Genomic DNA, 14,555 nt, shown 5'->3' with positions numbered 1-14,555 from the left:
AATAAAAGTGAATACAGATAAGCACCTTCAGAGATGTTTCAATAAGCTTTTCACAGACTGGACACCTTCCTAGTCTGGGCACAATTCTTTCCCCTGGTACAGCCTTTGGTCCAGCTCAGGTGGTAGCTAGGGGATTTCTCATGATGGCCGCCCCCTTTGTTCTGTTCCACCCACTTATATATCTTTTGCATAAGGTGGGAATCCTTTGTCCCTCTGGGTTCCCACCCCTCCTTCTCAATGGAAAAACACCAGGTTAAAGATGGATTCCAGTTCAGGTGACATGATCACATGTCACTGTAAGACCCCAAGCCTTCATTCCTCCCAGCCTGACTCACAGGAAGGCCTGCCTGCAAACAGAGCCATCAAGATTCCAAACCGCCATTAATGGCCCACACTTTGCATAATTACAATAAGCCCTCAGAGTTCTATTTCATATTTCTAGTTTCAGATACAAGAGTGGTACATTTATACAAATAGGATGACCACACTCAGTAGATTACAAGCTTTGCAGTGATACCTTACAAGAGACCTTTTGCATGAAGCATATTTTAGTTACATTATATTCACACTCATCAGCATACTTCATTAAATCATATAGAGTGCAACATCACAAGGTAATCATCAAGTGATCCATCCTCTGTCGCCAATTCCCAGCTTCTGGCAAACAGAGGCTAGGGACACCATCCCTGCCCATCCTGACTAATAGCCATTGATGGAACCATCCTTCATCAATTTATCTAGTTCTTTTTTGAACCCTGTTATAGTCTTGTCCTTCAGAACATCCTCTTGCAATGTTCAATGCTTGTTTATCAGTGTTCTAATTAACGTTCTCTTTGTCTGGCTTTCTTTTTGGAGAAGTTGCTGCACAAAAATTATGGGACTCACCACTGTAAAATTGTAGACCAAGGAACAATTAATACTCAATTAAATTGACAATAAACCAGTCACTAATGGCCAAATGGAAGTTTTCAGTTTGTGCATATGTCATAATATTGTTTTGATGAATTGCAAATAGTATTGTTCTAAATAGCAATTGAAAATACTGTCTAAAATTAGGCACTTGTTTAAACAGCAGATATTGGCATAAAGCCATGCAATTTTTTGTTTGAAATGCCCTTCAGTTTGTTCTTTGTTTATGCTTGTTTATCCATCTGTCTATTTTTCTTTCCACCTCCAAAATGGACTTGCAAATACTAGTATGCAGTCTGCACTGTTTGTTGCACCTGTTAATATAAGAGCTTTTAATAAGGTTGGTTATTATAGTAACTATTGTATTTCAGTGCTCTTGCACACTACTGTGTGTGTGTGTGTGTGTGTGTGTGTGTAAAGCTCATGTTGTATGGAGAGAACTGATTATTTTGGCATCCGTTGTGTTACTGAGAAGCAGTGATTTTTTTTTTTTTAATAAATGACAGTGTTTTAAAGAGACACGATTCATAGAAGTTATGTTATGGAGACTCTTTATTTGAAAACATGCCTGCATTTTTTTTCTAATCTATTTGAATGCCTGAGATCCTGTGTAATTTTTTTAATATCTCAGTTTTCAGTATCTCAATCTTCTCTTGTTGAATGTCCCTTAAATACAGTTTGTCTCAAGAAAGTGTAATATATTTGTGTAGTGACTGTTCAAGAGAAGAGGATGTACATACTAATTTCAATTCACATTTATAAAGACTCAATATTCTAGTCTCTGGAGATGGTTATTTTCATTTTAGCAGCAGTCCAGCTGTCTATAGAGAGAGAAAATAGTAGAAATGAGGTTTGACCATTTCCAGTTGAGGAAGTTACTAAATTATTTAACTTTTTTTTCCTTATAAATTATAAACTCAGTCAGTTGCATTTCACGATTGTTATGTTAAGCGTTGTTGCAAACGTGAAAATTTTGAACTCTTCAGTACAGTTTTACAATTTTTCGTAGCAAAACAGTTCAAAGACTTAGTCACAGGGTTTTAATTTGGGATGAGTAGGAATAAGCTGCATTTAAATCATATTTGGGTAACTTGCTTTTCGGTTTCTCAAGCACTGCATCCTAATTAGCAGCCTTGGTTGGCAGCATCCCATGTTGCATCTCAAAGCTGTGGTAGATGGTGTCCCTTTCTCATTTGCTGCCAGGTTCCGATTTTGTTCTCCATTTTGGAAAAGCAAACCCTGTAAACCAAATGAAATGCCTCAGATGCCAGGGAGAACGTGTGTGCTGGATGAGAACTATTTGTCAAGTGGAAAAACTAACATAAACCGAGTATGTTTCATAGATATTTGTTCTGCTAAGGGTCATGAAGTTCACCTGCCTTTAAGCATTTTATGGAGTTGTGAAATCTACAGCCCAGAGTACAATTACACTTAACTGATTTTCTGCGAATATCAAAGCTGAATAAATGTCCTACTGTGTTTGTCTTCTTTTCTAGTATTGGAGAAAATAAACCCATCAGCTGCTTTTGTTGAAAATGGAAATATCAGCTAGTGCTCGACAAAGAGACTTTCTTGAGCCATCTATGGACTTTTCGAGACAGCACCTGAAGGCGAGAACTGCTCATTTGATATCACAGAGTGCCTGGAGGACAGGGGCTAGGTCTCTGAGTTACCCACTATTATAAGATTAAAAATGACCATTATTTAGAAAACATGTATTTATTTCCCACTTTGGACCGAGATGTTCCTGCATATATTTCCTGTAAGATACTTAAGCCATGTAGGTAAAATAGGTAACTTCCTCCAATGTCACGGAAGAGAGATCCAGCACTTGCTGGTGAATTTATTTTTGTGTCTTGGTTACTATATTTTGGGACCTAGAAAGTGAAGTCCATTGCTGCACTTGGACATTGATACATGCAGTGTGCAGCCTATAGAGAGATAAATTGTGATTTCTCATTAGCCTAAGAAACAGGATAGTTGAACCCCCCACACACCCAACAGTTTTCACCTGGACTTAAAAGTTTTTAATGGATTCATCTGGACCGTTTCCCAATTTGGAAAGTGTTCTCATTTGGAAAGGACAATCATTCTTCCTTGCTTACAAAAAGCTATTTTTAATGGCTGATAAGTTAGCCAAATACAGGCCCAGAATTAGAAATCATCACTGTGGGTCTGTCTATGCAGCCCACGGCAGCGAGCCTGCCAGCCCAGGTCGATAGACTCATGCTAGTGGGGCTTGTGCCAGCACTCTACAAAAATAGTTGTGTAGACAGCGCTTTGAAGTTGCGACTTCACTTGTAGCTCAGGCTCCACAGTCTGGGGGGAGAGGGGTAGGTTTCAAAGGCTGCACTTTTGAAACGTTGTCTACACAGCTATTTTTAGAGAGCTAGCCTGAATCTGTCAACCCTAACAGACTAGCCAGCCAGAAAGCACCATGATAAATTCAGTCTAAGTTCATAGTAAAGTCTCACTTTAACTATGAACATCAATGTACAGTGACCACATATAATATTTTCCTTGACGCTAATAAATTCTTCCTTGATGCAGTTTTGAGATGTCTCATTTAAGCTTTTGAATTTGTTCTTTCCTGCACAGATCTGGCATCCTAAAGGATTGTGTGTGGCGCTCCTGGCTTAATACCAATACAGAAATGCTGTAAAAATAAGGCTATGAGAAAATGATCATGTCACACATCAGGATTTATGCTGAATCTGTTTTAATGATCAAGTATAATTAGCTTTTTATATGCATCTGAACCTTTTCAAAGGGCACCTATGTTTTGGGGAGTTTTTTTCACCATAAACATGTTTTAAACAAGGAAGGTAGGAGTAGGGAGGAAAGCCAGCTGGACTTCAACTTACAAAAGAAAAAAATTAACTGGTTTGAATCTCATGAATATCAATGACAGCTAATCTGGCTTTAGACTGATTTATGCTGGCTTACACCCAGACAAGGGGCCTTGATAGAAGAAAGTCCACTGGGGATACAATGCATCTATAACCTATCTCCGTCAGATGGCCTTTAGAGTCAACACAGCCCAACTCCTCAGCAGCCTTTGCTGTGCTAGCACCTGTGTAGCCCTGGCCACTAAGGATCTGTCTACACTGCAATTAAAAATCCTCAGCATGCCCAAGCCAGCTGACTTGGGCTCACAGGCCTCAGGTCACGGGGCTGTTTAATTGCAGTGTAGGAGTGTATGCTCTAAACCAGGGGTCAGCAACCTTTCAGAAGTGGTGTGCCGAGTCTTCAGTTATTCACTCTAATTTAAGGTTTCGTGTGCCAGTCATACATTTTAGTGTTTTTAGAAGGTCTCTTTCTATAAGTCTATAATATAGAACTAAACTATTGTTGTATGTAAAGTAAATAAGGTTTTTAAAATGTTTAAGAAGCTTCATTTAAAATTTAAATTAAAATGCAGAGCCTTCCCCCTCCTCCCCCCCAGACCGGTGGCCAGGACCTGGGCAGTGTGAGTGCCACTGAAAATCAGCTCACGTGCTGCCTGTGGCACGAGTGCCATAGGTTGCCTACCCCTGTTCTAAACCATGGGAGGATCACAGCGCTTGGGCTGAAGCCCAAGCCCAAACATCTACACCACAATTAAACAACCCCTTCACCCTTGCCCAAGTCAGCTGGCCCATGCCAGCCGTGAGTTTTTAATTGCAGTGTAGACATACCCTAAGTAAAGCTACCCTTACCGTGCAAAACTTACTGTTTCCGGAGAGAAAGGACAACACTGCATTCTCTTTCAGAAATTCCCCAGTAGAGCATGGAGCCATGTTGTCAAAGGGAAGAGAAATTAATATCTCCCTGTCTGCTTTGGTGAATCTGGCCCATTGTGTATTTTTCTCTTCTCTTACCCCCCCCCCACCCCCCAGTACATTCTCTCTGTAGGTCTACAGTGCTTTGCCCATCATCCTGAGATGTTTGGTATAGTTCTGAGAATAGAGGGACTACTGAGATTTCTGATTTTATTAGAAATTTTCTATTCAAAAATGCTCATGCCGAGTGTTTACCCTACTTACTCATGCAGAATTTGTTAATTAGGAAAGTCGCCAATAGCCTAATTAATATTAAACTATATATGGAGACACTTTATATTAACTTCCATTTTATAAATGGCACAAATTGTTAAATCAGTAATAGACGTTATAAAGCTTTAAAGCTCAGTGAGGTTTTTTTGTTTTTGTTTTTTGGATGAAGAGTTTCTTTGTTGAAAAATGCAGTTCAGGCGACCCACAACTATTTGTGAATTTCATATGAATTTGCCAAATAGTTTTGGCTGGGTTTTTTTTCCAGGAATTTATATGCCATTCACAAGATAGAGGTATAAGGGAGGAGGAATTGGTGGTGGTCTCATAACTTTTGGCCCAGTGGTTAGGGCACACATCTGGTATGAAGGGACCCAGGTTCAGTTACCCCCTCTCCCTGATGTGGAGAAGGGATTTGAATTTGGGTCTCTCACATAACAGAAGAACACCTTAGCTTCAGGGATAGGGGCTATTCGGGTGTAGATCTCTCTCAATCTCTCCTGTTGCTGTTCCACTTTTTATAAATAGTCACTGGAGCAGGGATTTAAACTTGCAACTTCAATGTCTATGAATTGACACTATGAATGACAGTAGTCATTGGGCCAGGGAAAGAGACTGAAACTGACTCTATAGCCTACTAGTTAAGGAGCTCATCACCACTTCTGTCCATTACATTTTTTGCAGCTTTTGGATGTTGTTGAATCCAAACAGAATTTTTTTGGGCGGGCGGGCGGTATTTCAGAAGTGGCAGCAAACTGAAAAATCAGTTGTTCACCCAGCTCGAATAAGCATGGTACACATGAGTAATATGTTTTATGGATGATTATAAGCAACCTGTTGGACTGTGTAATTATAACAATTAACCATGTATTAAAAATCTATTAATATATTAATCCTTTATAAACTATAAATAGAAACCGTATTTCTAAATATAATACGTAGCTCTTATACAGCACTTTTCATCGGGAGATCTCAAAGTACTTTACAAAGGAGGTCTGTATCATTATCCCTGTTTTACATATGGGGAAAGTGAGGCACCAAGGTGAAGTAACTTGCCCAAGATCACCGAGCAGGCCAGTGGCAGAGCCAGGAATAGAATCCAGCTCTTCTGAGTTCACCCACACAAAGCCTCTATCAAAGACAATGGGGCTCAAAGGTCTGCCTATATGGAGTCACCTGCAGGATTGGGGCCTTTGTGTTTCTACAATGTACTGTTCTCAGTGTTGGAGTTAGTTAAAAGGACACTGTTGGTCAGCTTTGGCCCCAAATGTAGGCTTTTGAAAATCAAACTTTTACAAATCCAGAGATTAATAGAATGTTTTTCTTCAAAATCCAATGAAAATCTTAATTAAAACAAAAAAGGCTGTTCTGGTTTGCAACCCAAATATGGTAGTTTTGTGCCTATCAGAGACAGAAGGCGAAATTGCCTTGAAACGGTGCAGTCTGATTTAACAGCCCATGAAGAGAGCAATGAAAAACAAAGCATAAATAGTGTAAAATAAACTTCGTTTTTAACATTCATGCCGTTTTCCAGGAATCTAAAGTATTGAGTAATATGGGTAAGAATGTTTATTTTCATGAGGTTTTTCATATATTGTCCCTGTAAACAGCTACAGAAAAAAATTGTCATACGGACAGTGGGTTTGCATAGTTTGTTTCCCTAGCACTGACATTTTACAGTTAGCGATACAATAAATACTTACCACCACCACCCACTTTCACATTCACTTCAATCCCTTTCTGATTTGCCCTGATCCTACAATTGTTTCATCCTGGGTGAGGGGAAGAGGAAAGCATCCACTAGATTTTTCTCCCCTGGCTATATAGCATTATTGGTTCTTTTCAGCTGCACATGCTTCAGAAGTGCAAGATGGCACAAAGCCTTCCAGTTTTTCTTCCTTAGAGGAGGCAATAATTGCAAAAGTTTTTTTCTTCCTGTTGCAAGGTTAAAGTCCCATTGTGAAATAATATGAGGCTTTGTTTCTCTTCCTATTGCAAGGTTAAATCCCAATGTGAAATATTATGAGGGTTTATATAAAAGAATAAATCCTTTTAGCTCCTGTTCCCCTGTTCTATAGGCAGTTATCTGGCACCGCATTTTGTTTGTGTAGTCTGAAGAGAAAGCAAGTTGGAGAGACTTTGGAGGGGGAAGGGGAAAGAATCTAAACACACATTGAGAGAATCCTACAAAGGAAAGCTGGAGTTAAATGACCCTCTTTCTGTTGTGAGCCCAGGCTTTACTCCTAGGACCCAGTGTCATCAGTGGATGGTAAAATATTGTGGTTATTACAAGGTATCCAGAGCTTGTACAGTTAAGGAGTCTTAAGGGACCCATTGAAATAATAAAATTGCAGGTGGATTGTGTTAAAATAGGTGTTTGAAACTGTTATGTTGAAGTGGGGGTTTTTTTGGTAATAGTGAAGAAGCTTTTACTACTGTGTTGGGGCTCTTCTGTCCTTCCAGGGAGCCATGATTTAGAAAGGACCCTGCCCAGTGAAAATAGGGGCATCTTGAGAAGGAAAGTGCTCAACCACGTCCATTTCAAGAACATCACAGAGTGAAATAGTTTGCCACAGCATGCCCCTTGCCTGAGCCATCATTAGTTGGCTTAAAGTGGGGCTTTGGGAGAGATTTGAAGGAGGGGGAGAGCGTTCTATGCATAAATGACAACAGTGAAGACAAGCAAAGACTGTTGGGAGGAAGGATTCTCCAATGGTTACAGCATGTGGGCAATCTGGGTTCAAGTCCCTGCTCTGCCTGTATGACCCTGGGTGAGTCGCATGGACTCTGCCTCAATTCCCCAGTTGTAAAATGGGGATTAGTTGCCCTGCCTCACACGAGTGGTTAGGATAAATACATTGTATATTACGAAATGCTTAGATGCTGCAGTCATTGAAAGGGGGAGTATAAGAAATAGCCTAGAAACATAGACATACAAGAGAGGTGAATTAACTGCTTCGACTGTCCTTGATCTGGTAACCCCTGTCTCTGCCATATCTGTGTTTCACATAGTATCCCTCATTGTTTGCAGGCTTAACAACCCACTTAAGAGACAGAAAATTGTCATAATTTTAAAATGAAAGTTGTCCTCTTTGGCATGTTTACAAAACCCACAGCTTTTTAGCCAGGAAAGTGGGAGGTAATTGGACAGGTTTTCAGCTCTTTGTGCCCTTGGAAAAAATGAAGTGAAGCTGTCATTGTTCACAAACCAATTAATTTTAAACTTCAGATGGAGCTGCATGCTCCATGCATGGGTGCACATGTACAGAGAGGTCTACTTATCTTGCAAGGTTAGAACGAAGGTGCCCCATGACAATGGTATTTATGCCCCAATATGGGGGAAGCTTACTGTGTATAACCCGTTAAATTATTTTTTAGTAAATATTTGAACTTTTCCTTATTTGTTTGATGACTTCTGCCTTAGTTCACTTCCTTTGGAAAACCTTTCCTCTGTGATATCCTTTGTGATGGAAACACTCATAAGACACTCAGAATGATATAACTGGTTTGGGCTTGTTTGATTTTTTTTGATGAATGTCCAATACTTCTGCTGGGCCTCTTGTAGCTAGGCACTTTTCCTGCTCTAGTTTAGGTCTTTTTTTTAATCCCTACTGAGAATCATTGTTGTATTGATAACTGCTTCACTCTTGCCATGTCAATTTCTGACCATGAACTGACTGACGTAAATAATAAACTTTCTGACCCACCACAGGTTAAGGGAGAAGCCCCTTGCTGCTGTAATAATTATCTGATTCATTCAAAACCTTGGGGTAAGGTTGCCAATGTGAATGGGTGGAAAAAAGTTTCTTTTAAGGAGTGATCCATCTGAGGTCCCTGCCCAGATTCTGCCAGCATTACTTGGAAGTTAATTCAATATTTTTCCTAAGGAAAGTACATCAATAGTACAAGACCTTGAAAGAGAGTGAGCTCTTTACAATGGGAACACACATACTGGAGAGTTCAAAATACTATTAGAATTGGCTAACGTACGAGATGCTCTCATTGGGATCCAAAATGGGGGAGGGTGTTTATTTGAGATTTCTGAGCAGCTATCTCTCAGATCAGGTTTACACAATATTGTGCTTATCTTACTAGCACTTCACCTGTTTTAGCCACTCTCATTGCTGATGGGAAAATTCAGCAAATATGTCCTTGTGTAAACAAGCCCCAAATCCTATTTCAAGAGTCTAGTTTCATTAACTGCTCTTGTAGCCATTAATACATTAAGGCTTAGGTAAGCAGCATGATCTGGTGGATAGACCAGAGAGCAATGGACTGGGAGTCAGAAGAGCTGGGTTATACTCCTGGCTCTGCCACTAATCAGCTGTGTGACCTTGGTCAAGTCATTTCATAGTCTTGTGCCTGTGTGCCTTGTCTGTTTAGATTGTAAGCTGTTCGGGGCAGAAACTGTCGCACTGTGTTTTGTAGCACAGCCTTGCACAAGGGGATGCTAATCTCGGCTAGAACCTCCAGGCATTCTGTAATACACATAACACGAATTCCTCTTTTCAAAGTCAATTTTGATTTATGGATTAAAACCTAAAATTAACCCCAGAGATCAAGTTTGACAGATTCTAATGAAAAGCTAATCATTTTAGAAGTCCTACTCCAGCCCAAATCCACTGTGTTTATTCTGTCCTTGCCCTCCTCTCCTGCTCTCTGGGGGCCCTCTCTCAAGAAGACTACTGAAGAAGGAAGTAGAATGAGAGTTCTTCATCTATCTTCGTTAGCCACTGCTCATACTCCAGCTATACCAGGATGAAAGATACAATAAAGTGCACAGCATAAAATTTAACAAAAATACAACAGAATGATAAACTAGCAGTTACATAATCCAAGTATCCAACAACTGCCAGACACATTGTAATGTCTTTGAGCAGGCCCAATGTTTCACTGTTTGTACATTGCCTAGACCCACAGCTCGATACAAATTAAAATAAACACTGTAGCAGGTAAGTCCTTTCTTCAGTGGGGATGTGCAGCTAGAGTATCTTGGTGATATGTATTGTCCCTAACTTAATAGTGTATGGATTATAAATGGATTTGTAGATGAATAATTCAGACGTATGAATTGCAAGGAGTGAATTCGCTTAAGGACAGTGAGCTACAAAGTAGTAAGAAAACCAGGTGCCACAGGACTCTCTGTTGCTTTTTAAGAAAACCAACACATTTAAGACATGACTGTATAACCCTATAGAAATCTCTGCACCCAGAATGCATTCTTACATCTCCATTAATCTGTGTCCTATAGAATGGGTCCCTTTAGCATATGTTTTTTCCAGTTTTTGTTATTGCACAAGCATAAGTTAAATCACTAGCCATTTACCTCTTTATACTCCTTTATAGCAGACTGTTAATTTGATCTTTTCTGTCCTGTTTGTTGGTCCATGCTGTTTACTTTTGGGGGTTTCCCATACTGTGTCCAGGTGCCTTATGGAATTTCTGGGCCCTCTAATATCTTTGGGACCAGCAAAAAGCCTTAATGGTTAAAGGTTGTTGCTGATTTTCCCAATGCGCTGTGATTACAGCATGTTTACTTTGAGTCATATTCACATGAGGTCTGATCCAAAACCCATTGCAGCCAATGGACAGACTCCCATTGACTTTGCTGGGCTTCGGATCAGATCTACAATAAATTAAGTATTAGAATGTTACACCTTACTGTAACACAAATACAGGGAGCATGTGAAGCCAGGAGCTTTGTTGTCTTGAGTCTTGTATGTCTTGGCTTTCCATGTGAGGTGAGAGAGTCAGATATTTAAAGGTGGACCACTCCAATATTTGCTGCTTAAGTGGGGTGGGACCTTTTAAAAGTGATCTGCCCATCCTGTCTGAGCAGGCAGGCAGGGGTTCACAGCACCATGCCCCTGCCCTTCTGCCATGATGTGCCCTCTGCAAGGATAGAATACATTAATGGCGACAGGCCTGGCTGGACATCCCCATCAACTTCTAGCTGTAAACACCTGCAAAACTAACTTATTCTCCTCCTTCAAAACCCCTGTCAAAATTCTCCTTTGCCCTGAGGCCTACAAAAAACTTGACAACGGTTAGGCTGCTGGTGTGCTGTGAACATGGCCTGTCATGCTGACCAATATTGTCTCATTGTTTCCTTGTGTTCTCCTGTCCTATCATATTCTTAGATTGTAAGTTGTGTGTGGGAGGCACCATCTTTCCTGTTGTTCTGTGTTTGTACAGCACCTAAACCAATGGTTTCCTGCTTCATTACTAGGGCTTCTAGGTGCTGTTTGAACATTTCAACTGATCTTTCCAGCTGAAAATATTGCAAGAAACTTGGTTTGCACAAACCTGTTATCTACGCTAGAGGTTCAGTGCAGCTGAACTTTAGGATACTACTTGTATCAAAGCATTAGTACAGCAGCTCCAACATCTAACTCATCCCTATCCCATTTTACAGCCTAGGCAGGATTAGACAGGTGGATGAGAGGCCGCTCAAGAATTCGAGGAATTCTACTAAGCATTGGTGTCTCAGCAGATCTGAATTTAGCATTGAAATAATGCCCCATTGGAGGAAGTAGGCACCACGCTACCGGAAGTGCCCTCTTTCTAATGAAATGGGAATCCAAATTCATAATCACTCATGGTCAAAGATCCTAAGACTTCTCCCACAAGAGTAGACCGGGTTCCACTGCAACTTAGATAATTACATCCTGGCTAGTACTGTTCCCCCAGAAGTTCGAAGTGGCTATGTTAGTCTGCTTCACTTTGGTATTCTAAATCAATGTGTAACGTCGTCCGCTGTGTGTGGACTGCTGTGGTAGTTATATTTCAACTGCATTCATTCTGCTCCCTCTTCTTTATCTACTTTCAGGCATTTTGTGAGGTTTACGGTAACTTATACGCTCTGAGATCTTTGATGAAAAGTTGTCAGATGAAAAATTAAGTAGCAAGTCATCTGTTAAAGGCTGAATTATTTACATTGCACAAGTTAGATTTGGTTGGATTATATGTGTCTAATAAATATATTGGTAATGACGGCACAGTTAGTGATGGCCCCTTGAGGCAGCACTTACGTATGATCCTCTTTTTAAAAATCCTCATAATCCAGCATGATTAAAAACAAATGAAGAAATGAGCATTAATTGAAAGGAACTTGGAATTAGTACAATGAATTTCTCCTGGCACAGTAGAATAAGGACTTGAGCCTGTATTCTGTGGAAATGATGCCAGCTATTTGCACTTCCATGTGTATAAATACAGTGTCTAGAGCCTCCCAGAATCCTAGACTTCAAACTCCAGTGCTTCAAGCAGTTCCTACTTCACAGTAACTACCTGTCGTCTCTTACTGCTTCACCTGTGGAGTGAAAGTTCTTCAAGGCAGGGACCATCTCTGTATTTTATTTTATTGTTGTATAGTGCACAACACATTGGGGCTGCGGCCCTCCAGTCAGTGTACAATACAAATCATTAATAGAACAATCAGCCCAAACCAAACACAGATGAAAAAATGCACTGACATAACATAGCTGGGTACTGATCAGTAGTTTGAAGTGTTTACTACAGCAAAGAGCCAGGACAGTGGAAATCTGCAAAGAAGTTTGCCCAAATCAATGGGATTTCATCTTAAATTTGGGCCAGAATTCATGAGATTATCACCATGGGACCAGTACATATGTTCAATTTCCATCTTCACGGTGTCTGATTCAATGTAAGGGTACGTCTATACTTACCTCCGGGTCCAGCGGTAAGCAATCTTCTGGGTTCAATTTATTGTGTCTTGTCTAGATATGATAAATCGATCCCGGATCGATCCCAGAAGTGCTCGCCATCGACGCCAGTACTCCTGCTCTGCGAGAGGACGGGGAAGCCTGCCTGCCATGTATGGACCCGTGGTAAGTTCGAACTAAGGTACTTCGACTTCAGCTACGTGAAGCTGAAGTTGCGTATCTTAGTTCGAAGTGGGGGGTTAGTGTGGACCAGGCCTAAGACACAGAAGAGGTGTTCTTCTATGTGTCTGACAATTTTATTCTTTACGTTTGTTTCAACTAATTTGCCCAGTACTGACGTTAGACTTACCGGTCTGTAATTGCCGGGATCACCTCTAGCGCACTTTTTAAATATTGGCGTTACATTAGCTATCTTCCAGTCATTGGATATAGAAGCTGATTTAAAGGACAGGTTACAAACCATAGTTGTTAGTTCCGCAATTTCACATTTGAGTTCTTTCAGAATTCTTAGGTGAATGCCATTTGGTCCCAGTGACTTGTTACAATTAATTCCAAAACCTCCTCTAGTGACACTTCAATCTGTGACAATTCCTCAGTTTTGTCACCTACAAAGGATGGCTCAGGTTTGGGAATCTCTCCAACATCCTCAGCCGTGAAGACTGAAGCAAAAAATTCATTTAGTTTCTCCGCAATGACTTTATGGTCTTTAAGTGCTCCTTTTGTATCTCGATCGGACAGGGGTCCCACTGGTTGTTTAGCAGGCTTTCTGCTTCTGATGTACTTAAAAAGCATTTTGTTATTACCTTTTGAGTTTTTGGCTCGCTGTTCTTCAATCTCCTTTTTGGCTTTTCTTATTACATTTTTACACTTAATCTGGAAGTGTTTATGCTCCTTTCTATTTACCTCACTAGGTTTGACTTCCGCTTTTTAAAAGATGCCTTTTTATCTCTCATTGCTTCTTTTACATGGTTGTTAAGCCACAGTGGCTCTTTTTTAGTTCTTTTACTGTGTTTTTTAATTTGGGGTATACATTTAAGTTGGGCCTCTATTATGGTGTCTTTGAAAAGTGTCCATGCAGCTTGCAGGGATTTCACTCTAGTCACTGTATCTTTCAATTTCTGTTTAACTAACCCCCTCATTTTTTGCATAGTTCCCCTTTCTGGAATTAAATGCCACAATGTTGGGCTGCTGAGGTGTTCTTCCCACCACAGAAATGTTAAATGTTGTTATATTATGGTCACTATTTCCAAGTGGTCCTATCATAGTTACCTCTTGGACCAGATCCTGCGCTCCACTCAGGACTAAATCGAGAATTGCCTCTCCCCTTGTGGGTTCCTGTACCAGCTGCTCCAAGAGCAGTCATTTAAAGGTATCAAGAAATTTTGTCTCTACATTCCGTCCTGAGGTGACATAAAGGGAAAATAAAATAACAAAGGGTTTACTTTGCATGAAAGAGAAAAACAGACAAATCTCTAAAAGAGACTGTAACTAGGGACACTGAATATTTGAGGATCGTATTTTTTTTTACTATCACTACTAAAATAGAACACACACAAGTGGTCACTGTTCATACTAAACAGAACCCAAACCCACTGACAGTTTCTGCACACAACAGATTTCATAGAGATGCAAAAGCACAATACACACAACCAGTTGGAAGCTGCATAGCTGTCATTTTGTAATATGATTTGATCATTCCGTATGTAAGTTACTCCTCCCACAGTGGTGTGGTCAGCACGCATGATTACAACTGAATTGATACTTAAGAAGTTAGATGGAAAAGGGATGCAAAATACCTATGCTGGATGCAGAGAAATGCTTTGGTTCAAATGCCAAAACACTAGGTTTCAGATAAATGACCCATGTAGTTAGTGCACCACTAATGTTATGTGTCTTGTGATTTCCCTAACAAGGGAATTTCTTGGTATTT

The 14,555-nt window shown here is 40.2% G+C and overlaps 1 protein-coding gene across 1 annotated transcript in view; it reads left to right on the top strand.

Annotated features, from left to right (window-relative positions):
• PIK3C3 (phosphatidylinositol 3-kinase catalytic subunit type 3) overlaps positions 1-3,459 on the top strand; it is a 142,164-nt gene extending 138,705 nt beyond the window's left edge. The window contains exon 25 of the mRNA XM_054031823.1: positions 2,406-3,459. Within this exon, the coding sequence (XP_053887798.1) occupies positions 2,406-2,420 (15 nt within the window). The 3' untranslated portion in view covers positions 2,421-3,459. The remainder of the gene's footprint in view (positions 1-2,405) is intronic.
• The last annotated feature ends 11,096 nt before the right edge of the window (positions 3,460-14,555 follow it).

Source organism: Malaclemys terrapin, chromosome 6 (genome assembly GCF_027887155.1).
Source record: "Malaclemys terrapin pileata isolate rMalTer1 chromosome 6, rMalTer1.hap1, whole genome shotgun sequence".
NCBI lineage: Eukaryota > Metazoa > Chordata > Testudines > Emydidae > Malaclemys > Malaclemys terrapin.
The sequence above is the reverse complement of the archived record's forward strand: the minus strand, read 5'-3'. Positions and strand labels throughout refer to the sequence as shown.